Here is a 27,683-nt window from a genome sequence, read left to right as displayed (position 1 = left end):
TAAGTTTGATTTGAAAGCATCATGAAATAAGCTGAGGTGGCATAAAAATGTGAAAACTTTGGAAAAGGGGGCTGAATACTTTTGCAGGCCACCGTCATTGACCCTCGGTGTCTTCGTATTACTTAATGCAAGCAGGGAGGTGGTTTTGTAATCTTTTACCAGCTTTATTCTTGTCTTGCTTTTCCTGCCGTCTCACCTCTCTGTTCAACCCCTCACGTTACAGTTTGCACATGTTCATTTTTACCTATTTACCCTCCCCCCAAAAAAGCATGCTCACCTACATTCACTCATCCTCTTTTCTCATCTGCAACCATTTTCTCAAGTCTGTTGTCTCAGGCTCTTTTCCCCAGGACTTCTGGTCTGCTGCCACTTCATGATCTTTCACATTTCTATCTTCAAGTTTGTGACACACACTGAGACCCGATCCCCCTTTCATCTGTAACTCCTCTCTTCATATTCTTACGCATCCATATTATATGTTCTTGCCCTCCTGCTTCCCCTTTGCTCTTTGCCTCTGGTTTTTCTCCTATCCCATGACTCTTCCCACTTGTATTGAACAAATCTTTGCATTTCCACATTGATACAACTTGGTGTATCCTTACTATAATTCATGGACTGGTGTTTGTGTGTGTCTGTTTGTTGTGCTACACCTCATATCATATAGTTAAAGGCCAATTACATCCAGACTTGCTACATAGGATCAACATGACCACAATTAGTGGACGGTGTTTTTTCTTTGCCGGTGGTTTTGGGGATGGGGATGTTAATCAATACCAACTCTGCTCATACAGTATTTTGTAATACAGGGTGGGGCATTTATATATGACACATTTATTAGTGCTGTAAAAAATTAATGAACATCATAATTACGACATAGAGCACATGGTTTGCAAGCACACAGATCAGACATTATGCTGAGCTGCAACAGAGTTACTTGAACATTACATCTGACAAATGGGCCCAATTGGAATTATTGCACTCTCGAATCAGCATATTGTTCACTCACAAATGAAAACCTGTCACTTCGCTGACGAGGATATTAAAGGGGGAGAAAAATAGAGGGGTGAGAAAGAGATGGGTGGGGGAAAGAGAGAAGGGTGGGGAAAGGGAAGGCAGACGTGCGGTTGAGCGTTAATTATGATTCATACTGTCTCATCAAAATGCTTCTGCATAGAATAACAGTGAAGATGGAAACAAAATAATGTCTGAAATCCATTTTCTTCCGGTCATACTATAAATACCACCCAGAGACAAACACCGCCCGGAGACGAACACCGCCTGGACACGCCCGGAGACAAACTCCAATCCAGACATAAACATTGCCCGGACATGTTTGGAGACAAACACCACCCAGACATAAACCCTTGCCTCGACGGGTTCAAAGACAAACACCACCCAAACGCTTCCGGAACAAAGCTGTCCGGAGAAAAACACTGCTTGGACACGTCCGGAGACAAACTCCCGTCTGGACATAAACACCGCCCAGACGCGTCTGGACATAAACACCGCCCAGATGCGTCTGGACATAAACACCGCCAAGACGAGTCCGGAGACAAACATCACCCGGATGCGTCCAGAGCTAAGCTGTCCAGAGGTAAACACCACCCGGACATGTCCAAAGACAAACTCCCATCCATACACATGTGGAGACATACACAACCAGGACACACCAGAGACAAATAGCGTGCCCAGAAACAAACACCACCCAGACAGGTCTGGAGACAAACCCCGTCCGTTCAAATCCGCAGACAAACTCCGCCCGGACACGTCTGGAGAAAACTCCACCCGGACACATCCGGAGCTAAGCTGTCTGGAGACAAACACCACCTGGACGCATCCGGAGACAAACTCCATTTGGAAACGTCCAGAGACAAACCACGCAGACAGGTCTAGAGACAAACTCCGTCCAGACACGTCCGGAAACAAACTCCACCTGGACACGTCCAGAAACAAACTCCGCCCGGACATGTCTGGAGCTTAGCTGTCTGGAGACAAACACTGCTTGGACATGTCCACAGACAAAAACCGCTGAGACACATTTGGAGACAAACACCGCCAAGACACGTCCAGAGCTAAGCTGTCTGGAGACAAACACAGACACGTCCCGAGACAAACACAGACATGTTTGTTATCTTCAAAATGGGTGTTTTAATTAACCCAAACACAATTTTCAGTCATGCACTTACTTGGACTTTACTTAATTTGCATGCATAGTTTCAGGCTGTTGGGCTTCATGTTTTGGAGTTATTGCGGAAACACACACACACACACACACACACACACACACACACACACACACACACACACACACACACACACTGACATTTATTGGTATAAATTACTGCATGCAATGTGTCTCCAGCAATAGCGTGGATGGTTGTAGTGATGCTTGCCTTTTGTCCAGGGCCAAAACTCCAGGGGGCCCACGAAAAACATACGATACATTTATTTATTTGTACAGCGGGTATGGATGGCCCTCATATAACATGTGTTGTGATGATGTGTTTTCGCTGAAGTGCAGATTTGATTAATTGTCAACAACACCAGCACCAACAATCACTATGCTAATCATTCTGAGCAAATTGTTCACTTACAGTGGACACTTTTGCCATGCTCCCTCATCCTGTGCTAGTTGTTCGTGCTCCATCATCCTGAGTGAGTCGTTCATGCTCCGTCATCCTGTGCATGTCATTCATGCTCCATCATCCTGTGCGAGTCGTTCGTGCTCCATCATGCTGAATGAATCATTCATGCTCCATCATCCTGTGCGAGTCGTTCATGCTCTGTCATTCTGAGCAAGTCGTTCACTCACATTGGCCAAAACTATGGCTGCAAAGCATGTAACATGTGGCATTGGAGATAATGCTCACGTGAAGAAGTCAAGAAAGTCTCATTCATTGAAGGTGAAATTAAAAGTTTTTGATTGGTCTGATAGAGGTGAATACAGCCTTGATATTCAAAAAGAGATGATTCTATAGTAACAACCACTGGTTCGTGATTCTATAGTGAGATTCTATAGTGATTCGTGATTCAATAGTGAGAACCATTGGTAACAATCGTAATAAAATTCGTAAGAGCACTGAAACAACAATGAATCTCAATGTTACCAGAACTGCAAGAACTCAGCCTGATGCTATTGAGAAATTGGGGAAGATGCTGACCACCTGGATAGACCATCAGAAGCAACAGAACATGCCCTTGTCTGGAGTGGTCATTTAAGAGAAGGCGAGGAGTTTGTATGGCAATTCAACCGAAGACACCAATGATGCAGTGCCTTTTGCTGCCAGTCATGGGTGGTTCAAGCACTTCCAGAGTCACCATTTGTTCCACAATTTCAAGTTGACTGGGGAAGCTACTACTGCAGATCATGTTGCTGCCGAACAATTTCCAGCTGTCTTCAAATCAGTGATTGCGGATGGAGGTTACGCACCAAGCCAGGTGTTTAAGCTTGATGAAACTCAACTTTATTGGAAATGCATCCCCAGCCTCACTTTCATCTCCATCATCTTCATCTCCATCAACTCTGGCCTGAGGAAGTGATTGAGTTCAGAGGTTTCATGGAGGTTGAAGTCAGCGAAGCAAGGCAACACATTGTGGACATGGCCCTGCAAGTGCGATTTGTGGAGGTCGACGAAGATGATGTTGCGGATTTTCTTCTCTCGCACAGTGAGGAGCTGAGCAATGATGATCTTCTGGCTCTGGAGGAAGAGCGCATCAGAGAGGAATCAGAATCAAGTCCTGAGGAGGTTGTGCCTGCTAAACTCTCATGACAAAGATAATGGCTAAAGGTTTCAAATTAGGCAATGAATCCATGGCCATCTTTGATGAAGATGATCTCAACTGCATGAGACGTTCCAAGATGTGGAGGGAGATGGAGAATGTCCTGAAATGTTACAAGGAGGTCTACGAACAGAAAATTAAGGCAGCCACTCAAGTCTCCATTATGAAGTTCTTCAAAAAAAATAATCCCAAGCTAATCAGCCTCTATTTCATCTTTTGAGCCTTCAACCTCAACTGGACAGCCTGCCACACATGAATATGCCTGTCACAAGCAATATGTATTGTATTCAACCCCAGTCACGGTAACACCTATTAAAGGTCAGGTATGGAGGTATGGAGCATGTGCCAGAACAGCGCGTCGCTGCGTCCACTTTCCGCCGGTACTTCAGGGGCCTCCGTCTGGCCATCCCCCAGGCAGATGCCAGGCCCATCCCCATCTCCTTGAGATGATGGTCAACCTGCTGCAACCATGAGGCACGTGGTCGGCCCACTGGCCTCCTCCGCTCATGAGACTCCCTCGCTGAGAGAATCTGGTGAGCAGGATCAGCGTCAGGAAAACGAGCCACATGTCCATACAGCCGCAACTGACGCTCACGGACTATGCAGGTAACAAATCTCATCCGAGTCTCTCTCAGCAACCGCTCGTTGGACACAAAATCCGACCAGCGATAGCCAAGGATTCTCCGAAGAGCTCTGGTACCAAAGGAATTAAGTCTCCGTCTCAGATCCTTGGTCAGAGTCCAAGTCTCGCACCCATAGAGCAAGACTGGAAGTACCAAGGACCTGAAGACTCGGACTTTCGTCCTCCCGCACAGATACCGGCAGCGCCACACCCCATGATCCAGTGAATCCATGACTCCCCAGGCCCGACACAGACGTCTATTGACCTCTGACTCGCAGCCAGCAGAGACATGAATATCACTGCCAAGGAAAGTGAATCTTTCCACGACCTCAACATCCTCACCACAAACAGACACAGACAGGACAGCAGCATCCAAGATGTCACCGAAAGTCTGGATCTTAGTTTTGACCCAAGAAACCCGTAATCCCAACGGCTCCGACTCCTCATTCAGCACCTCGAGGGCCCCCAAGAGGATGTCTAAAGTCTCCGCAAAGATGACTGCATCATCTGCAAAATCAAGGTCCGAGATCTTGACATTTCCAAACGATGCACCGCAACTTGATCTCTCCGACATCCTCCCTAAAATCCAGTCCATACAAGTGCTGAAAAGTGTGGGGGCAAGTACACATCCCTGACGAACTCCAGTAACAACTGGAAATAAGTCAGAGATGGTACCACCACACTTCACAGCACTCTCAGTACCAGAGTAGAGTTCAGACATCAGATCGATCAGTTTTGGTGGCACCCCACGAAGACCAAGAATCCTCCAGAGGACATCCCGATTCACTGAATCGAACGCTTTACAGAGATCAACATAGGCTGCAAGCAGCCCCTGCCGAAACTCTCGTCTGCGTTCGATGAGGACACGAAGTGCAAGGATACGGTCAATCGTTGACCTCTTTGGTGTAAAGCCTGACTGCTCTGGACGCTGGTGCTCAAGCAGATGGTGGCGAACCCTATCAAGAATTATCCGAGCAAAGACCTTGCCCGGCACTGAGAGCAGCGTCACCCCTCGGTAGTTGTTGCAGTCTTGGCGATCACCCTTCCCTTTCCAGAGAGGGACAACAAGGCCCCTCTTCCAGTCAGTTGGGATGATGCCTGTGTTCCAGGCAGAGCACAAAACTGCATGCAACGACACGAGTGCAGCATTTCCACCAGCCTTGAGAAGTTCAGCATGGATGCCACAGATCCCTGGAGCTTTGCCCCGTTTCAACTGGTTCACCGCAGCCCGTGTTTCCACAAGCGAAGGTGGACCACAGTTGATTCAGGGTCAGCAACAGGGATTGTAACACCCTTGACGTCCAACTCGACAGCTGGGGGATCAGCCTGGTACAACCGCTCAAAGTAACCGGCCCAGCGGGCCTTCACTTCAGACTCCTCTGTCAAGAGCTTACCACTCTCTGCTCGAACTGCAGTGCTCCGAAGGATGGGCTTGGATGAACGTAATGCGCGAATTCCCCTGTAAGCGGGACGAGAATCACCTGTCCACAGGTGATGCTCTACCCCCTCACAGATTCCTCGCACATAGGCCTCCTTGTCCACCCTCAGTGCACGTACAGTTTTACGCCTCAGCTCCCTGAACAGCTCAGCTCTGCCATTCAGCCTGGCCCTGCGACTCTGGTCAATGGTATCCAGTGTCCCTTGAGAGACAAAATTCTTCTTTGCCCTGCGGTGAGCTCCAAGGCATCCACCGGCAACATCAAGGACGGTGGTCTTGAAGGCGCTCCACAACTCTTCAGGACCCCCCAAAGCACTCAGACCCCCCAAGTGTCCACTCAGCCTGTTCGCAAACTCCTCAGCTACTCTCTCATTCCTGAGCTTGGCAACATCCAGCCTAGGCTGGGATGGTACCATTCTCCAGGATTTAAGGTGCAGCTTTAGAGTTGCTACAACAAGCCTGTGGTCAGTATTGAGGAACTGAGCACTCCGGTAGACCCTGCAGTTCTGGATCATCCTCCAACGACCGTCAATGAGGACATGGTCAATCTCCTTTGCCACACCGCCAGCGTTGGAATACCAAGTCCAGCGATGAGCTTGTGGGCGCTGAAACCATGAACCAGCCACCCTAAGTCCATGACTTCTTGCAAAGTCAAGGAACTTAGTGCTATTCTGGTTCATAGTTCCTGACCCATGGGGACCAACACACACCTCATAACCATCCCTATCAGTTCCAGTCGATGCATTGAAATCCCCCAAGACTAGAAGTGTATCTCGCCTGGGGCACTGATCAACCACAGACTCGAGTGTGGCGTAGAATGCATCCTTCACGGTGAGATCACTCGCCTCAGTCGGAGCATAAACAGAGACCAGGGAAATGACACCTAAGGAGTGACGAATCCTTAATCTCATAATACGCTCGTTGACCGGTGTTACCTCAATTATCATTGGGGTCAGCTTATTGGACACAGCTACAGCAACTTCTTGGGTATGGTAACCATCAGAGCGACCAGACCAATAGTAGGTGTAACCACCCACCATTATCTCGCCGCAATCCAGTCTCCGAACCTCAGAGAGAGCTGCAATCCCGATGTCCAAACGCTTGAGCTCAGATGATAACAGAGACAGGTGATCATCCTCTCTTAGGGATAGGACATTCCAGGCACCCACCCGAAGGGACCGCCTCAGGTTAACCCAAGGAGACCGCCGTCTGGTGGACGACACCTCAGCACCACTCCGACACACTCTCCCGCATTCTGACCCAGGGATGTTACCCCGTGGTTTCCCTCCTATCATCAAAGATTGGGGGTCCCGAAGGCTTTGCCCCAATCCCGTCATCCGGTGAGCTGCCCTGCGAAGGGAAGCTGCGCAGGAGGTACTCCCACGGAGTGGGTTTTCAGATTTTTTTGCGTTTTTGCGTTTTGCGGAATGAAGGGTTTTACGGTGGCCGGAGTGCAAATCCTGCCACCAACCTCCTGATAAAAAGTAACCCAACTGCAGGAGGACGTCCGCAGACACAGTTGGGCACTAGATATGGATGGCCGTTGGCTCACAAGGAGCTCCTCCGCCCTTTGACAGGTTTTGTTTTTAATCCTGCTGGGTGTCCATATCCAAACACCCCTCACCAGAAAACCTGGTGGGGGAGACGGTTTAGTCGCCGACAACCCGACCATGGAACAGGTTAGTACAGGTTTACATGGTACCTGTAGCAGGTCACAGATCGAACCTGACCTGACAACCTATTAAAAAGTCATTAATTTTAATGTTTTTATTTGTTATTTGTTTCATTTATGCATTGTTTACTGCTTTTTTGAGGTTTTATGTAGGTCTTCAACGTTAAAATGTTAAAATATTCCGTTTGGAACATAACTCAGATTTTTACATGTTAAATATTGCCCCCATAACACTTTTCGGATAACACGACATTTTGCTCGAATGCATCCCCGACGTTATACGAGGGTCTCCTGTATTATTTACCACTAAGTTTCAAGTTTGGTGGGGGTGGGGAATGGGGGGGGGAGAGGATCTCTACTACTCCAATGTCCCAGGGGCTGCTAACCTTAAATCCGGCTCTCGATACATGCAGATGAATTCTGACAGGTGTAGGTCATAGTATTCTATCATTCAAAACTTTCAGGCATCTTCTGCAACACTGGGATTTTTTTTTTTAGCTATGCCCTTACTGATTCCCACCGCAATGATAAAAATGTGTCAGATATAAATGCCCCAACCTGTACAAAGGAAATCCATTTTGAATCATTATCATCACCACCTTGATTTCCCTTCATAGCCGAAGTTGGGAATGTAAATTTGCTTATAGTATAGGAGATGCTGCTTGCAGAACAATCACACTGAGATAGCAAGCGGGTGCAACCTGATGTCAAGGCGATGTCCAAGAAGACCAGACCTCTTGCTGTCCAGAGTTTAGGCAAGAAGTTGTAAGTTGTTCAGATTGCCAGCGATAATGCACCTACTCTTCATGAAAGACACGATGGAATCTTTAACATTCACAAATGACCAATGCTAGCGGATGGATTCTCCAGCTTATTGTCCATCCGAGGGACGGCATACACTTTAACGCCTCACCATCAATGCAAAACATCAGGGTGCCAGTTAATATTAGACCCGAGATTAGAACCCAAGTTCGACAGCTTGCATACAAGTACACAAAACTCTAAGCTCTCCTGCCAGCCCTTGATTTTAAATATCATTATGTCAAACTTTCAAAAAACATAATTTGATTTTCTCTGAAAGGGTTTTGAAGTTGATACTTTAATTTATTTTTAATGGATCATTAAATTCCATCACAGTGTGATATGATTAATTTAAATATTTGGCATTGTTTTCTATTATCATTATGGTAGTGCGAATGTCACAGTGTTGGCATCATCTCGAGATCTCTTCAGGGTTGCATTTTGCCCTGAGGAGTCAGATTCTGCTGAAAATTTTGCAAGCTCTTCCAGAGAATAGTTTCCCTCCTGATTTAGTATTACTAGCGCCAACAAAAATTAGTCTGCACAAGCTCTGATGTCATATTTGGCTGGCTATGGTGCAATTAATATTACCATTTTAATAGTTGTGGAAGAAACGAATTGACCTGAAACAATATTTGAATCAAAAATTTAAATTGTCGTTTTTCCTGGTAATATTCACTGAAAAAAAAAATATCGTCCATATAAGATAAATAAATAGATGAACAAACTGGAAAGTTCGTAGAACACAATACCCCACACAATGTTCAGGTGCCTTGCCATTCGGCACTGTTACATTCTTGAAAATCCCTGTGAACCTCAAATCTGCAAACATTGGGGCTAATGGGGAAAATAGGGTGAGGGACTTCAACTTTAAAATTTGTCCAAACTATACCCTATAATTTACATCTTTGTGCATTGTTTCTTGTGCTATTTATTTTCATGAATAAAAGAGTTATTAAGAACATAAAATAAAGTATTATTTTCCTGTATTAAGAATATAAAATAAAGTATTATTTTCCTGTATTAAGAATATAAAATAAAGTTTATTTTCCTGTATTAAGAACATAAAATAAAGTTTATTTTCCTGTATTAAGAATATAAAATAAAGTTTATTTTCTTGAGTTATTATTTCGGCTTCTGGTTGCATCATTGTTTGGAGTGTGGCTGTGCTGCTGATGCAGTGCCCCCCTGTTTCCTGTAAGCTGGTAGTCATTTTGCCAATTTTGGAAGGATGGCAGGCTGAGTCAACCCACCTGCTGTTATTTAGCTGTGCTACAGGGGCTCAAATCCAAGACCCTAGATCTTAAGCCAGCCACCTTAACCACTAAGCCAACACCAGGCTTATTTTCCTTCATGAAGAACATTTAATAAAGTTTATTTTCTTGTGTTATTCAGATCATTAAATTTGCCTTTAAAAATAATAATGATATACTTGATCCAACAATGTGATGGCGATGATGATGGGGACGATAAAGATGAGTTGATGGAGATGATGTTGATGATGATGATGTTGGAGAGTTTGATGGGGTTATTGTGTTGAATACCCATGTTAAGAAGGTGAATAAAGGTGGAAAATAGTTCGCCAACCTGTGATTATTTGAGCGCATTGACTGTTTGTGTTTTTTTGATCCACAAACCTTAAGTCAAAAAATTAATCGCGATAGAGCGAATCCATCAAGAGGAAACCCATGCATGGCAAGGCTCTCCTTCCTGGACTTAAATTGTACTAAAATTATAATTTTAAATATCGTTTTAAAAATCCGTAAATTTAGCACTCCTGAAGCAATCTTATACACCAAACATCTTAAACACATGCCTGGTGTTGGCTTAATGGTTAGGGTGGTGGGTTTGGGGTCCTAGGATCCTGAGTTCAAATCCCATTTGGCTGTTGAATTAATACCAGGTCGGGCTGACTCTGCCTGTCATCCTTCTGAGGTCGGCAAAATTAATACCAGCATGCTGGTGCACTGTGTCGGATTGGTGACCCGTCCAGGATTGTATCCGAGAGCCAAGGACTTCCGGTTCCGGTTTTGAGCGGCAAGAGGTCTCCTTCGGGGCTCCCTGCTGACATTCTCAAAGTTAAGTTCCGGTTGTTATTTGTCCCATTTTAACTGTTTAATTTTCTCACCTACATGTTAATGTGTGTTCCTAGTTCGGTTTTGTTTCAAAAATCGTGCTATTTTGTGAGTATTTATGTCGACGTTCTTACTTGGTGTTTGAGGCCTAGTCCTAGGTTTGAGACCTACCGGTTCCACTCGGTGTTCGATCGTTTTTTTTTGTTTCTTTGTTTGTTTTTTCTCCCCATTACCTTCAATTTCTATCCTCCCCATTACCTTCAATTTTCATCCTCCCCACTTTCCAAACATCCCCCATTCTCCCAACTAATCTCTTTCTTATCTCAAAAAAAAAAATAAAAAAAAAAATATACCCAACAACAACAACAACAACACGCTCACCTTCTCCCGATTCTGCTACTTCTTCTTCCTCTTAACTTCCTCCTCGTCTTCCTCGATTTCTTTTTTTTTTACACTTCCATGACCTAATCTGTTGAACTCTCTCATACATTAATATTAACAACAAAAACGATCTTATAATGCTTCATCTTCCTCTCTCACACATGTGGTACTCTTTACTGTTTCACAATGCACTTCTCTTCTGCTATTTTAACAGACTGCTCTCATTTCGACCTCTCCTTCATTCCTTGCCTAAAAAATCCAACTATTACAGCGCTTCTTCTCTCCATGCTCTGAATTCGCCTTCATTGCATCCATCAAGAATTGTGTTAAATCGCATCTCTGACCTAAAACTTTTAAAAACCACAGTTTGCCATGGATGCTCGCTTTCCATCAACCATTCTTTTTTCCAACTTCAGTGCCAACTCACCCCCTCACCCCTCACTCTCACTCTCAAAGCAACCATCCCACTCTTCTCCCTCCAAGCCTCCCTCTCACCTCTTTCAAAAATTCCCCCTCACCTTTCTCCCACCTTTCATCCCCCTCACTCTTCCTTCTCTAAGTTGCCCCCCTCTCATCCACCAACCTGCCTCCCTCCACTGCCCTCTCACCTCCATCTCTTCACTCCACCTCCTCAAATCCTCAACTGCCTTCTCCCTTGTCCCTTGCCCCCCCTCTCTCCCAGCACCACAGAGCCTTTTCTCCTCCTCATTCGGCCCCCTCCCCTCGCTATTCTGCACTCCCCCACACTCCTTCAGCAACCCTCCTTACCTCCCCCCTCGTCCCTCGTCCTACCCTCCCCCGCCCCTCCACCTCCTGCACCCAAAGCCTCCTCCCCTACCTCTTCATTAAAAGTGTGGACCTCAAATATCCGGGGCCTTCGCTCAAACCTTTCAGATCTTTCCATGCAGGTTGCCACTGACAAACCAGACATTATCTGCCTAACAGAAACTTTCCTCTCCCAAGACGTGTCTGACTCCCAAGTATCTCTCCCTGGTTACTCCCTCTTACGGTATGACAGACCTGAGCCTCGTCCTGGTGGAGGTGTTGCTCTCTTCATCAAAGACTCTATTCCTCACTCTCCCTGCACTGCTCTCACTCCCCCACACCCCCAGGAATACCTCTGGCTTCGGCTTCCCCTCCACTCCCACCTCATGTTTATATGTGTACTGTACCGTCCACCGAACAGTGATGACTCCATCTACACCTCACTCTCCGAAAACATGGACCATCTTCTATCTTCTCATCCAAACTCTCTCTTCCTCTTATGTGGCGACTTCAATTGTCATCACGCCAGTTGGCTAGGTGTGGGTACCTCTCTCACCTGCCATGGGACATCAGCAAAAGCTTTCTGTGACTCATTGGGACTGACTCAATCGGTCAACTTCCCGACCCGGATCTCAACCAATGGTACTCCATCTCTTCTGGATCTGATTTTGACAAATTTCCCTGACAATATCTGCTGCTCTTCCTTCGCTCCAATTGGTTCTTCTGACCACGTCCTTGTTAAAGTGGACATCTCTCTGGCTGTCATCAGAGAACCACCTCACCGCCGTCGAGTCTGGCATTTCACTCAAGCCGACTGGCAGGGTCTCCGAGCAGCCATCAAACTTACAGACTGGTCTCCTATCACTACTTTCTCAAACATCAACTCATCCTGGGAATTCTTTCAAAGAAACTTGCTCTCCCTCATGCACAGATTTATCCCCTCTCGTGTTCAGTTGTCTTACCCTTCCTCCCGCCCTTGGTTTACTGAAGCTTGTGGTGAGGCAGTTGTCCTGAAACAACTTGCCTTTGCCTCATGGAAAGCAAACCCAACTGAGGGCAATCTCAGTTCTTTCCACAAAGCTCGGAACAAGTGTGTATCTACCCTCAGGAGAGCCAGAAAACAACATCTTTCTCATCTCAAGTCTGAACTCTCAAACCTCTCTTCCTCCTCAAAATCCTGGTGGCGTTTAATCAAATCTGTTTCTGGTGTATGTTCCCCCTCCATCCCCTCCCTTACCTCAAATGGCCGCACTGCTGATTCCACACGTGATAAAGCTGAATGTCTAAACTCGGTGTTTGCAGCTAAATCTTGTGTCCCAAACCCATCACTATCTCTACCCACTTTACCCTGTCGCACCCAACTGTCCCTGGACTCTGTATCCTTTTCTCCTGACAAGGTGGAGAGCTTGCTTTCAAACCTCGAGTCAGATTCTGCAACCGGTCCAGACGGCATCAGCCCACGTGTCCTCAAAGCCTGCTCTTCTGCTCTTGCTCACCCTCTCTCTGTTCTATTCACCCTCTCATTTTCCCAAGGTCATCTGCCATCTGCTTGGAAATCTGCTAACATCACTGCCCTGCATAAAAACGTGCAAAAACAGATCCCTGTAACTACAGACCAATCAGCCTTCTCCCAATCATCAGCAAGGTTATGGAATCCATCATTGCTTCAGACATGAAATCCTTCCTCTTCTCCAATGGCTTGATTTCCAGTCATCAATTTGGTTTCAGACCAGGTCACTCTACCCTGGATATGCTGCTACTGCTCTCCCATCAATGGATGGAGGTCCTCAATGCCAGACAGGAAATCCGAGCCGTATCCCTGGACATATCACGTGCTTTTGACACAGTCTGGCACCCTGCCCTACTCACCAAACTCTCTTCCCATGGTATTCAAGGCCATCTCCACTCATGGCTCGCAGACTTCCTCTCCTGTCGCAGTCAACGTGTGGCCCTAAATGGAGTTCTTTCATCCCCTCTTCCTGTGCAGGCTGGAGTTCCTCAAGGTAGCGTTCTGGGCCCTGTTCTTTTTCTGGTTTTCATCAATGATCTCTCGGACTCTCTGGAAAATCCTCTATTTCTCTTTGCCGATGACTCCACCCTCTGCCGTACCATCTGTCATCCCTCAGACCGGCAAGCAGCAGCTTCTTCGCTCACTGCAGATCTGGATAAAATCACAAACTGGTCCAACACGTGGAACATGTCTTTCAATCCACACAAATCTCACACTCTCACTATGTCTCTTCGAAAGGACCGTTTACAAAACCCCCCATCCACTTTCTCAACAATCCTCTGGAAGAAGTCTTTTCTTTCAAGCTTCTGGGTCTCACTATCTGCCATGACCTTTCCTGGGAAAGTCACATTTCCAACCTCGCCTCAAAAGCCAGTCGCCGACTGGGAATCCTCCGTCGTGCAAAGTCCTTCCTCGGCCCTCTTGAGCTCCTGACTACTTACAAAGCTTTTGTCCGTAGCCTGATGGAGTACTGCTCTCCCCTCTGGGCTGGTGCTCCTGCCTCCCACCTTTCTCGACTTCACGCTGTCGAAACCAGGGCTTTTAAGATCATTGGCATCTCCCGCAATGAAGCTGAGTCTTTGGGCCTCTCACTCAATCACCGCAGGTTGGTCGGTGGTCTTTCTGTCTTCTACCGACTCCTCTCCAGCCTTGCCCCCCTGGTCTCTCTGCGATTTGTCCCAACCACATTTCCACAGGGCGCTCAAGGTCCGCCAACAACCCCCTTCTGGTAAAACTACCAAAATCACGAATCACTGCTCATCTTCACTCTTTCATTCCTCTTTTTCCCGCCTTTGGAATAAACTTCCTCACTCTATTCTTTCCCATTCTTCCCTCCAGGCTTTCAAAACAGCTGTTCACCACCACCTCTTATCTTCCCCCATCCAAATCCTCGATCTTTTCTACCCCCGATAATCCACCCAAGCCCACTTCCTTCAATTCTCCTGCTTTCCTTCCTGAAAGTCCCTGTAATGTCCATCTTCTCCTCGCCATGTTCCCCGTCCCATCCCCATCCCTCTCCCTTCCACAGTTCACCTGTGTCTGTTCCCCAATGTTTTGTCCCTTCCACTCCCACCCCTCTTGTCTCATGCCTCCTTGCTGTGAGTTGTGTGTTAGCTCTCATACGAGCCTCGACCAAGGTATACAAAAAAAAAAAAAAAAAAAGGAGACTGTTGAGGCAGCACCAACGCTCTGCACAGAGTATGGTCCCAATGGATGGATGAATGGATGTCATACATTGCAATAAGACAACGTTGAGTTACAATTTAGGAGATGGAGGCTTTATTGATCACCATCGAACACAGCTCACCATGTTGTTTTTTTGCCACTAACCTTCATAAAGTAGCCTCTGTCGAACTTGCATAAATAGAATGAATGTTTTGGTAGAATACCACCTTTGTTTGTAATGCCCCGAGGATGCTAAAAATTTTCATGAAGTGTGATTAATTTTGTTTGGCCTCTTCTCGGGAAGAAATTCCTCCATTTGAAGTTGAGCTGCAACATTATGCTCTCAATTTGTGAGAGGATTCGGGAATTATTCTCCAGACGAGAGTGAGCGATGATGTCATGTGAGAGAACATATGGCATGCTTCACAAACAAGTTGGAATACTAATAGATTGAAATGTAGTGCTGAGGTTGTTTGTTCTTTCACATAATTTAGTCCACTGTTACTGCTAAGTGTCACCATTGTAAAGTCATACCCAAGAATTGAGTTACTGTGCCTTTATAGTGTTATAAAGTGGTCATTGTCAAGTGTTTTTAAAAAAAATGTTTTTTTTTTTTAAATTAACACCACAGGGGAAGGGTTTACCCCAAAAACCAAGAAGGACTCTCTGGGTGAAAAAGTAAAAAAATATGGGAAAATGTATGATGGGGTGCCGCAGATTGCTCAACAATAAAATGAATCACTCATGGAGTGAGGAAGTTGTCGAAGTTGTTTGAAAATTTATTATAACTTCATTGCAGTCACACGGATACAGCACAAGAAACAGCATTTACAGTTCAGTCAGTTGCCATCATGAACAACATTCGAATGTGGAATGTGATGTCAATGGTTTAAGTCAAAAACTCCATCATCACCTCCACCTCCTCCGCATAAAAACAAGCAAAATTCTTACTGAAAACGGAAAATTGACACACCTGCGTGATGGTAACGTCATAATGGATTGGTACGATGTGGAAGGCCTTTCATTGTTAATAAAACTGGCCTACACTGCAAAATAATACATCACGTTTGCAGAATAGTGCCATTGGCGCCTGAGCGCGATAGACGAATTTTCGGTGTCAGGCAAACTATTGAACCGGAACAGTCACAACGAAGGCCTGGATATCTCATGAAAGAGTAATATCTGAACTACATTCTCACCTAGTTTGAGCCACATATCACAAAAATTGATGGAGATATGTGCTTTCAAAAATGGCTAAATTATGACACATTTTTGCTGATGGGATCCAGAATACAAAACGGAAGTTGATCAAATTACGTCGGCTAATGGCCAATCGTATGTTTTGCATTCCCTAAAAGTTTGAGCGAAAAATATAAAACTTTCGAATTTTAAGAATTTTTTTTGTCATGTAAATGGGCTTTTCAATGCAAATTTCAAACATTTTGTGACGTCACAATCTGGATCCGATCCGGTTGAAACATGGCAGGGTGAAAGATATTTTGACCCTACATAAGCACATTAAATATCTAAGCAATTGAACAAGAAATTGTGGAGAAATGATTTTTTGAAATTTCGACCCATGTAAATGATTGGGATTTTTTGAAACTTTGTGAATTTTTTCGTGACGTCATCATTTGATCCAGGTTCACCCAAATTTATAGGTTCAGTCCTTGGGTGATTATCTTTCATGTCAAAATGTTTCGTGGACATATACACAAGGACTGCTGAGAAAATCGATGCACAGACACACACACATACACACACACACACACACACACACACACACACACACACACACACACACACACACACACACACACACACACACACACACACACACAAACAAACTTAACTGTACAAAGTGACAGAAGTTGTCTTCGACAACTTAATAAAAGAGGGGCGAGGAGGCTTCAGGGAACTTTGCAGTCAAATGAGGAGCTTTCCAGATGGCATGAACAGTGCAAACGCGTGGCCTCAGAAGGGCCTCCTGGAATCCCGTGCTTGATGCGGCTCCAGGCGCGAACTGAGAGAAGGGGACCCAATATTAGGTGCCAAATGATTACATAGCCTGCCAGATTGCTATCTCTGGGTTTGGGCCTGTAGGTTTATGGCGACAAGCTTGTGGGAACACTGACTCTAACGGTACCCTCTTACAGGTGCTGCACAATCAGGAATGCAACAATTGCTTGAAACAAAACCAGTGTTCCGCTGAAGGCTCCTAAGGGACAAGTGGAGGTACGCCCCGGGTGACTGCGAGCAGCCTACCATCTCAAAAAGATGCTTGTCCTATTAGCTGGTCGCATGCGGAAAGCTTTGCGATATGTTTTTAACTCACTCTGCAATGTGTTCTCAGCTCACTTTGTTGGGTTCTGTGTTGGAATGTGCACTACATTACTGACTGGGCACAACAGGTATTTATGTTGTGTGCCTGGCTTTCCTGAACAATATAATACTCTCTCTCTCTCTCTCTCTCTCTCTCTCTCTCTCTCTCCCTCTCTCTCTCTCTCTCTCTCTCTCTCTCTCTCTCTCTCTCTCTCTCTCTCTCTCTCTCTCTCTCCCTCTCTCCCTCTCTCCCTCTCTCCCTCTCTCCCTCTCTCCCTCTCTCCCTCTCTCCCTCTCTCCCTCTCTCCCTCTCTCCCTCTCTCCCTCTCTCCCTCTCTCCCTCTCTCCCTCTCTCCCTCTCTCCCTCTCTCCCTCTCTCCCTCTCTCCCTCTCTCCCTCTCTCCCTCTCTCCCTCTCTCCCTCTCTCCCTCTCTCCCTCTCTCCCTCTCTCCCTCTCTCCCTCTCTCCCTCTCTCCCTCTCTCCCTCTCTCCCTCTCTCCCTCTCTCCCTCTCTCCCTCTCTCCCCCTCCATCTCTCTCTCCATCTCTCTCTCTCCCCATCCATCTCTCTCTCTCTCCCCATCTCTCTCTCTCTCTCCCCATCTCTCTCTCTCTCTCCCCATCTCTCTCTCTCTCTCCCCATCTCTCTCTCTCTCTCCCCATCTCTCTCTCCATCTCCCACCCCCTCAGCTATGTACATATATACATATACACACACACACACACACACACACACACACACACACACACACACACACACACACACACACACACACGCACATATATATATATATATATATATATATATATATATATATATATATATATATATATATATATATATATATATATATATATATATATATATATATATATATATATATATTCATCACACGAATGTATTGAAAGGGCTGGCAGGATGGCCTCGCCTTTAGGTACCCACTCTCACATCTAAGCTGTATAGCCTGGGTTCAAAGCTCAATGCAGCTATAAACTGTCATCCTGGTGTTTCACAGTTCGGGTGATTCATCAATGTGTGTGCTGTCCTTCGGATGGACTTAAACAGGAGTTAAACATCTGTAGCATTAGTCGGGGGACGTTAAATAGCCCCCAAGGTATCTTTCACAAAGAGTGGGCGAGTTATCGCCGGTACCATGAACAAATTATACATTCCTGCCCTAATGACTGCTGGGAAGGCAATTGCAAACCACCCAGTATAACTCTTGCCAAGAAGCTGCTTCGGCAACACCAACTCTCTGTAGCAGAGTATAGTACAACAGAATCAGAATCATGTGTTGAAATATCGATATTTTTAAAGGTTGGCGTATCGTTGAGTGTTGTATTTAATTCTTTGAACTTTTAAATGCCCCACATATCATCTGACAAATTATGTGTAGAAATTCTTTTTTTTTTAATCATGTTGTTTTGTCTATTTCCAACGCCCTTTCACCCAGGGTTTTCATTTGCCAATCGTGTGTGCATATGCCATTTAAAACATGTCCCCTCGGAATTTCTCCAAATCAAATTCAAGGCTGTATCTCACAAAAGAATTGACTGAATTAATCAGGAAATGACAACAAAGGTCCCTCAGTGCCTGAGTGCAGTGCTTTCCATCTTCAGTCTTTCCTGAAGACTTCCAAGGGGGGTTTTCTCAGCTGATTGTAATTTATTCATATTGGTAGAATGTGCGAATTTCAGATGCAAAAGTGATCATTTGGAGAATTAACCCCTGCCTTCTTTCGTCAATGAATGCTTTCACTTTTCCTCTGAAACCCTTCAGTGTCAGGATTACAATCTCGCTGCAAAGTTGTTTTTTTTTGCTTAACACAAGTGGCATTATCCTATTAATTTTTATTCCCGACGCTCATTCTGTTTGTTTGTGTGTCTGTCCGACGATTGACCACAACGCGCATGTTGTCCGAAGAGTTCCGGATGCATATTCCTTCTTTTCCATGACGAATGACCTCGTATTTTGTTTATTTTTTAACGCGCAAAAACTAATGGAGGCCTTTTTTTTAATTATTGATCCAGGTGGTGAGATAATTGACAAATTAACTCAAAATGTAATCTATGTTTGTATGTCCATTACATATCGTTAGACTCCTTCATCTCACGAGATTGTGAATTTAAAAAAAAGTTTTAAGCGATGATTCGTCTTTATTTAATTTTAACATCTCAATGCCTCATCATTGAACTTCTTAATTTAATTTGATCTACTTTAACCTCTTAATGCCAGGAAGAAGGAGAAGAGGAAGGCCTAAAAACAGATGGAAGGATGCAGAGGTGAGAGATTTAGAAGTTGTGGTATTGGAAGAAGAATAGGTGACTGATAATAGGAGATGAATAAGGATGATCAACCCAGCAATGTGGTGACTCCAGGGTAAAATGGAAGAAGCCAAAAGAGAAGGAAGAAGAAGAAGTAGAAGATGGAAGATGAGTTCTCGTAAATGGTTGGCAATTTAACTGGAAGATGTAAAAAGAATGGAAAGAACAGAGATGAGAATGATTCGATGGATGAATGGATTCCTTGTGAAAAAAATAATTCCAAGCTCAGAAATCAGGAAGAGATTAAAAGTTAATACGAGTGAAGAATAACTTAGGAGAAGAGAAGATTTGGTTGGTGTGGTCTTGTGCAACAAAGGTCAGAAGATAACTCTCGCGGAAGAAGGAAGAAAGCCAATAAAAATACCGAGATGGAAAATGTCAAGAAAGATATGGAATGTTTGGGTTTGCATGAAACTCACATAAAGGATAGATCTGTACGGAGGAATGCCATCATTCAACCACCCCACTGAAAAGGGGGAAAATGTCCGTAAAACTTGCTGTTATTGTAGTTGTTGTTCCCCCACGAAAAGGAACTTCAATGCAACAATAGGATATTAGGCCCATCAAGCCTGTGTTAAGTTGGCAACCTGTGGTTGTTTGTCCATGCTCTATCCTTTTTAATTGCAGAGCATCAAGCAAGGTAGTAGGCAGCACATTTCATCTAACTCTTTGGTATGACTCAGCTGGGTTCAGCCTCCCAAACGCAGAGTAGACCCTTCCCCTTGTCTGATCATCTCCAAATTATTTTATTTCTAGTATTAGTCGAGGAGCTACTGTAGTTCTAAATGACGTTGTAGCACATTGAGTATTCGGAAGATTTTGCACTTGGTTGAGTTTTGATGAGATATTAGGAACATTTTGATGATGTCATAGGTGCCTTCATTATGATGTCATAATTGTATCTGTAGAACACTACATCTGATAAGTATGAAATTTTTTGAAGGTCGTCTCGAGATAAAATGGTCCACAAAAATTTTTTTTGATGACTTCATCAGTCACGTGATTCAGCAGCAATATTGTTAAAAAAAAAAAAACCTTCAAAAATCTTCTTCTCTGAAGTGCTTGAACAGATCGAGGCAAAACTTTACACGTATGACCGCCTATCCATGAGGGACAAAAGGTTCGCACATATGATGTCATAGGTTCACACATATGATGTCATGAGGGACAAAAGGTTCACAAATATGAGGACCTTCTGAATGCTAAAGGAGAAGAGAACCCTCAAACCCATAAATAAATCTTCTCCAGAACAGCTGGACAGATTGAGGGGGAACCTCACACAAATATTCCCCAAGCCTTGGGTGTACAAGTTTGTGAGGGAATAATTGATAGGTCACATGGTTTAGTTGCCATATTGGATTTAAGAAAAATATTAATTAATGTTTCTCAGGAACCGCTTACACAATCAATGTGAAACTTCACAATTATGATCTAATAGTGATGGGGAATTCATGTTTTAAATTTCTACTTGATTGGACACATGGTCTGGCAGTCAGAATTATTTAATTTTTTATCTGGGTTCTTTTTAATTTTTTTATATATATATATATATTTTTTTTTTAATAAGGCTCACTTGGCTGTGCCTGGATGGGTTTGAGGGTAAAGGAATAGCAGCTGCTAGTAGCTGTAGTAGCTAAATAGGAATCCTATCCAGATTCCTCCTCACTTCATCTTTGCTTTTTACTTGTTTGGGTTTCTTCTGAATTCTCCAATGCAGGATTGTCCCTCTTTGGTCTTCCATTTGATTTGAATTGAATTTATTTTAATCCCATTCTAAATTCAATTGAATTATAATCATAATAAACGTCATGGGTCAGGGTCAGGTGTCCAATCAAAGTGGGGTTCCATCAAAGTGGGACATCTTGGTACCCGGACATCACTGCCAGCATTATAAAGTGGCAGTTCCAGTTATGTCTCATTAATTACGTAACACAACAGTACACAAACGTCACAGAAAATACACCACACAAAACAAGTTCTGGCGACGGTCTGCAATCTCTGATTGCTCTTTTTCTTGTTGGACATGCATGTTATGCTAGTTTGATAGGTCTGTTAGGATGTCTCAAGACAGCTGTAATTAAGATCACTTATATTAATTATATTATGTAATTTATATTATGTATATATTATATTATGAAATTTATATTATGAAATTATATTATGTATATATTAAAATATTATATTATGTAATTAAGATATTTGTTATATTGCTTTATCCAAGCAAATGGACACTACCTGTCACATGATAAACAGTTTGAAGACTCTGGTTTACAAATTCTCCTCTTGAAGTCCAACACATGTGTCAGCAACACAGCTTTTGCCCTGCTTCAGGAAAGCCATACAACTGAGGAGTGAGGGTGCACAAGTTGGTTATGGAAGCAATGCCGTGGCTGCAATGACAGACCTTTGCAAAGTGGGTTCAAGAACAAGGAGAGCAGGAGGACCTTCTGAATGCTACAGGAGAAGAGAACCTAAACAGCAAAATCAAGAACTGCAACCAATCCTGAAATGGGTGAAATGCTCCATGAGAACCTCAGAGACTTGTGGACAGACATGAAAGGGCTGCAAGATTTGTTCAGGTCTTTCAAATGGGAAGCAAGCATGAAGTGACATGTCTTTGCTTTCTAAAACTCTTACAGTGAGGTGATAGAACTGTTGCCCCAGTTCATCCGAGCTGAGAGAATTGGAGACTGCTCACTTCATTTGTCTGATACTGCTGGAATGACAAAGTCGACATTGTTTTCTTACGATATAACAGACAAGAGACTATCATAGCATGAGAGCACGTCAAAAATGGGTCTTCAACTGCATTTGAAGTGGACATCATTTGGGAAAACACCCCAATCCCAAAGCAATGGTCCAAGTACATCAACAGTCCTGTCAACAAGACCAACCTAGTTACATTTCACAATTGCCCCAAGATACTGCCAGGTGGAAAAAGGGGCATTCCTGCTGGTGGAGTCAAGGATGGTATGGATTCTGTGTCAATATCTATCAGTCAGTCACAGCCTTCGGCTGAGCTCTGATCGGATCATGAGAAAGCAGATACTTTCTTCATATTATATGCACTCCATGACTCTACAGACCACACAAGAGTAGTGATAGTGTTATACTGTCCCTTAATACAGAAATTGCATTCCAAAGCATCTGTCTATGACTTACTCCACTGTCCCATTGTCCCAAGTTGTGGTTTCGCACTGGTCGAAAAGACAAGCTATGCAACACGTTACCAATGCATAGTGTTGCACAGAGGCTCGGTCCAACACCATGCATTGCTCTCCCAGTCTTCCATTTGCTTACAGGTTGTGGTCAACTCAGCCCTGTTATCATGTCAAAGGAACCTGCTCTAAGCGTGTTGGTGGAACTCACCTCAAGTTAATTCCAGAAATCAGCATGCAGAAGTGTTGACCTATGCCGATGCAAAGCAAATAATTTACTTTGCACTGAAACTTACAGTTGCATGGATGACGAATTCTGCAAAAAAGTGCACACCGAAGAGTTTCTGATGAAAACTCAGACTCAGATTCGATACATGCTTAAATTAGATATACTTGTGCAGAGATAATTATGTGATGATTTGTTATTCAGCCTAAGAAGTTAATGTCGACCACACTTGTCCTGGACAATGTTGAGAATGTCCAACCATCGGTGACGGACCAGCATTAATCCCAAAGCAACAGTGATCAGAGCTTTCACCCTTCCCACCCTCTCCCTGCATTTATTCTTCATTGCCATTTTGTTTATTGAAAATAGTGTCGTCTACAATTGCCTCATGTGAATCAGGTATGCGGCAGTCTCAGACAAAACAAGATTATACAACATTTGTCACCGACAATGTTGTTGTGTTGCGTCGGCCGACATCGGCTAGTGTGCAGCAGTCTTTGGAGAACAATTATATGTCCAGTTGATTATTTAAATGTAAATATTATGTATATGCTCATTTCCAATATAACCTTTTTAATTAGTCAAAATTTGATGATTACAGTCTTTGTAAATCAAATGCTTTAGTGACAAAATCAAACAATAACGACGACTATTTGCATGGTTCTACTTCCAGAGGTCGATACTAAATTAATACAAATTCTGTATGCACAAAGGTACCCAGCATTACCGGGCAACACGAGGTCCCTCCTCCCACACATTCCCCTCCCTCTGGACTCCCACCATACCCCTTCCCCTCCCTCCTCCCCACTACACTCCTTACGCTACCTCCTCCCACCCCTCCCCGACCTCATAGCTCCCACCCACCCTTGCCCTCCCTTCTAACACCCACCCCAAGCCCTCCCACCTCCTTCTACCCCACCCCTCCCACCTCCTCCTCCTCCCAACCCTTCCCCTCCTTCCCTTCTCCCTCCAGACTCCAACCCCTTCCCTGTGACAGGTAAGGTATTAGACAGCAGAGTACCCATCCTCTGGGTTGGTCAAGTTTGTGCATTACTTTCTGAAAAAAGTACAGTCTGTGTTTTGCAATAAGATGATAGATGTTTGTGTGGTGTGTGTTTAAAAGGTTTGAGATGCTTGAAACTCAAAACTCTAAAGGGTCTTCAGGGTTTGGGTTTTCTGCGTCTTTGGGGGTCTTAAATGGTCTTAGAGGTCTTTGGGGTCTTTAAAAGCTGAGATGGTGGATGAAAATACCTTGAGGACAATCCCCAGGTCGGACTTGATGTGTATGCCAAATGTGGTGGTTGTCGGCAAATCCGGAGGAATTCCCAAGTTTTATTTCTTTTTTCCCCCTTGGGGAAAAAATGCCATGTTGAGGTGTTCCATTACCAAGCAGCTTGCTATCGCTTGAGTGCTTAAGCTATTTGGCGAGCACTCTCTCGACAAGCCGATTGGTAACGAAACGTATCCCATCACTCGCAGGGGTTTGTTCAGTTTCCAAGTTTTAATTTTTTTTTTTTTTTTTTTAGAATTCTTTATGGATGAGGCTCGTGGAAGAGCTAAAAGTTTCTTGTGGAGCACTCGCCAAGTGTCTTAAACACTCAAGCAAGCAGTCTATCAAAACCGTTGATAAGGAACAGCTGGCTTTGCAAGCGATAACAAGCTGATTGGTAATGGCAAGCACCCCAGGTGTGCTGAACTGAAGACCCTTTTCTGTTTCTGCTGTTTGTGTCACGAAAAAGTTAATTTTGGATGATTTTCAACCCTTTTTTCCTCTTGTTGAGCTATTTTCCGCTCTTTTAGCACCGCCGGGGTAGCTTTGTTTCATCCGTAGGACAGGTACTCAAACACATTTCTGATTTTAATGACGGCATTGCTCCACCAAGCGCATGATGTAGTCCATTTACTAATGAGGGTTGTTTTGTGATTGCACAATGAATTATAGTGTGCATTTGCTGAACAATATCGATGTGCATTTACTTTAAGAATTATGCAAATTTTATTGTTATTACTGTTGTATTTGTGTGCATTAAATGTAGTTATTATTCCACTTGCTTTCTCAACTAACCTCACTCCCTAATTTTGTAATAGTCAGATAGTCCTGTCCAGTTAAACAAGAAGGGGAAACCTGTTTTTTTTAATCGATTCATTACGTGACAGTGCTTTCTTTCCTTGAGATGGAGCATCCCTTTGTGCTGTGTTTATCACCACTCACAAGTTGATATGTTTTGTCAGCAAAGTGAGACCCTACCCTCGCGGTGGAGGGGGAGGAGGGCGTCTTGAAAGATTGTGAACCACGATCGGTTGTGTGGGGCCACATGTTATCTGGGTGGTCCCATGCAATTGCATGGGTTGCACGGCCCTCACGCCGCCTCTGCCTGGGGCCCACGTTGGGCTCGGGGACCCTGGGCATGTGCCCTGCGTGCCCTGCGTTAATCTGCCATTGTTGTCAGTCAAAATCAAAATGTCAAAAATCTCTGAACTAGAAGAGAAAGTTTAGCATGAGGAAACTCAAGCGAGACCTCGTAGAATATCTCCCAAACCTGTTGTGTCATTAAAGTTGCCTACTCTTCCTCGTAAAATCAGAAAGGTGATGATATGCCAGGTAACCTTAAAGATAACTCATGTATTATCGCCTTTCCGATTTTATTTATTTTCACCAGAACTAGTGATGCACTCCTGTCTGTTCATAAATTACAAAGTAGGTGTGTGTGTGTGTGTGTGTGTGTGTGTGTGTGTGTGTGTGTGTGTGTGTGTGTGTGTGTGTGTGTGTGTGTGTGTGTGTGTGTGTGTGTGTGTGTGTGTGTGTGTGTGTGTGTGTGTGTGCGCGTGCTATTTGCTTAATCAGGTTCTCTTTGTCCATTATTAGGACTTAGATGAAGATCCGATCACATTTTAGGTCAAATTTATGCAGAAATACAGAAAATTCTAAATAGTTCACAAACTTTTTCTCACCACTGCCTGCACGTAAGTATGTACATCTGAAAATCATAGAAAAAAAGAGGGCTGGCCTGATCTCCACCAAATGTTGCATACGTGTTGGGGGTACCCAGGGTCAGGTCATGGGTATAAGGAAAAATATCCTCTCCCACCTTGTTGGGAGGGGGAGGAGGAGACACGACTTGCAGTTTTCGCCTGATCTCCAAAACATTTTACATACGTGTTGGTAATAACCAGGGTAACCCCCAAAATCCCCACCCCACCCCTGTGAGGGGCACCGCCCAATTTAATCTATAATGTTGAGCAAATTTAGAATTCCCTGCACGAAACAACCTTTATAGCCTAATTATTCAAGTGCTTATCTCCTTCATGATAGGAAGTGTGTATAAATAATCACTGTTATCCTTTGTGTCCTGTTTCCCTTCTCCTTAGTCAAATACATGCATTAACTGTTGCAGAAGTCTAAGCTGCTGTTGCTGTCAGAATGTATAGTTCCTCTTTTAATGTGATCATTCAAATTGCACTCCAATCAGACACCTGGAGGCTCCATAAGCTTTCGCTTCAGCTGGGCATCAGTCAATGGTTCGGTGTCCAACAGTGGAACAACACCTCCCAAAAGACTTCCACATTCCTCACATGCTAACCTTTCTGGTGAGTCATGAGCCTGCATCCACAAATGGAAAAATCTGCAACGTGTTCCACACCTTTCCCTTAACGTGTTAATTTATGGCCACCAGTCACACCCACAACACATCAAGGCACACGAGTTCATCGTATTCAAATCCTGCAATGTAACATTTTTTTTTCACATTGCAATTCGGACTCATCAATTGTTCATGCAAGTGTCCTGCTTCATTCTCCTGTTTCAGTTAAATGGGACATCTCAATTACACTTGTTAATGAACTCGTACCGATGTTAATGGACACCCCACCCCCAAGACACCCTTCAATCTGAAGTAATTTTCCCTTATCTAATGCTTAATAAGCCTGCTTCAAATCCAACTCACACCTGCTTCAACATACCCGGTCACCTATCATTTTCATACAATGTCCATCCCTCGAAATCCATCTTTTACATCTGTCATTTCGCCAGCATACATACAAAAACCTTCCCCCAATCCATATCCTGCTTCGAAATCTTGATTATATGCTGGACTTCATGACCTGACATTTTATCCAAAGCTGCTATCATAATAAATTCCCTCTTTCCCAAAGGCAAACACAGCACATTTCCCAAAGGTTCCCTTAGTACTGATGACGTTTATTTAAAAAAAACACAAAAAACACATTTTTCAATCACCTCGACGTACTACTTGAGATGCATCAATTGAGTATATCTCCTGTCGACCTCCGACACCACTGCTTCGTTGGGTTAAAGGATTTTCAAAAGAATAAGAAATTTGTTTTTGTAGCGTTAAACACCTGTGCGGTTGAGGGCATTAATTTTTCATCGGGTACGATCACATGAATATTGACAACTTGTTCCGTACGGGCAAAATTATAAGCTCAAAAGGTTAATTGGGATAGTTTAATTTGAAACTAAATTAGTGATTTTTTTGTGTTGCATTTATCTATTTATCTATTTTACTCATGCCAAATTTTGCCACAATTTACAAGTAAAATTCAGACGATGATTGAAAATGACAACGTACAACAAGCCAAATGGTGGAGGACGCTAAAGATCCTACGGTGTCCTTTGCGAGAAGTTGTCGAGCGATCGCCGGCACCCTGAACCACTTACAAATCCCTGCCCTTGCCTATTCGGTCGAATGTCAGTGCTGGACAGGCGATTGGTGAAAGACTTGGGCCAAAAACTTTCCTCCGGCCGACCCCACATGGTGTTGTGCAACAATCCTCTCTTTAGGGACACATTAGTAAAGATTCTCCCACGGGGTAGAAAAGGGGGAGGGCGGGGGGGAGGGTAGTCTTGCTCGCCAATTGCACATACGGCCACGCACGTACGGGCACGCGAGAGCGAAGGAACAGCCTGTGTGGTTGTTGTTTCTG

At 44.1% G+C, this 27,683-nt stretch overlaps 1 protein-coding gene across 6 annotated transcripts in view; it reads left to right on the top strand.

The window, feature by feature from the left end:
• NPHP4 (nephrocystin 4) overlaps positions 1–27,683 on the top strand; it is a 571,934-nt gene that overhangs the window by 372,692 nt on the left and 171,559 nt on the right. For all 6 annotated transcript variants that reach the window (XM_085876134.1, XM_085876135.1, XM_085876132.1 and 3 more), the window contains one exon: positions 26,210–26,327. In XM_085876134.1, the coding sequence (XP_085732260.1) occupies positions 26,210–26,327 (118 nt within the window). The remainder of the gene's footprint in view (positions 1–26,209; positions 26,328–27,683) is intronic.

The sequence above is a fragment of the Eptatretus burgeri genome, chromosome 4 (assembly GCF_056783735.1).
Source record: "Eptatretus burgeri isolate ZD-2024b chromosome 4, Ebu_testis_v1, whole genome shotgun sequence".
Lineage (NCBI taxonomy): Eukaryota > Metazoa > Chordata > Myxini > Myxiniformes > Myxinidae > Eptatretus > Eptatretus burgeri.
Note: the sequence above shows the minus strand (reverse complement) of the source record. Positions and strands in the feature narration are given on the sequence as shown.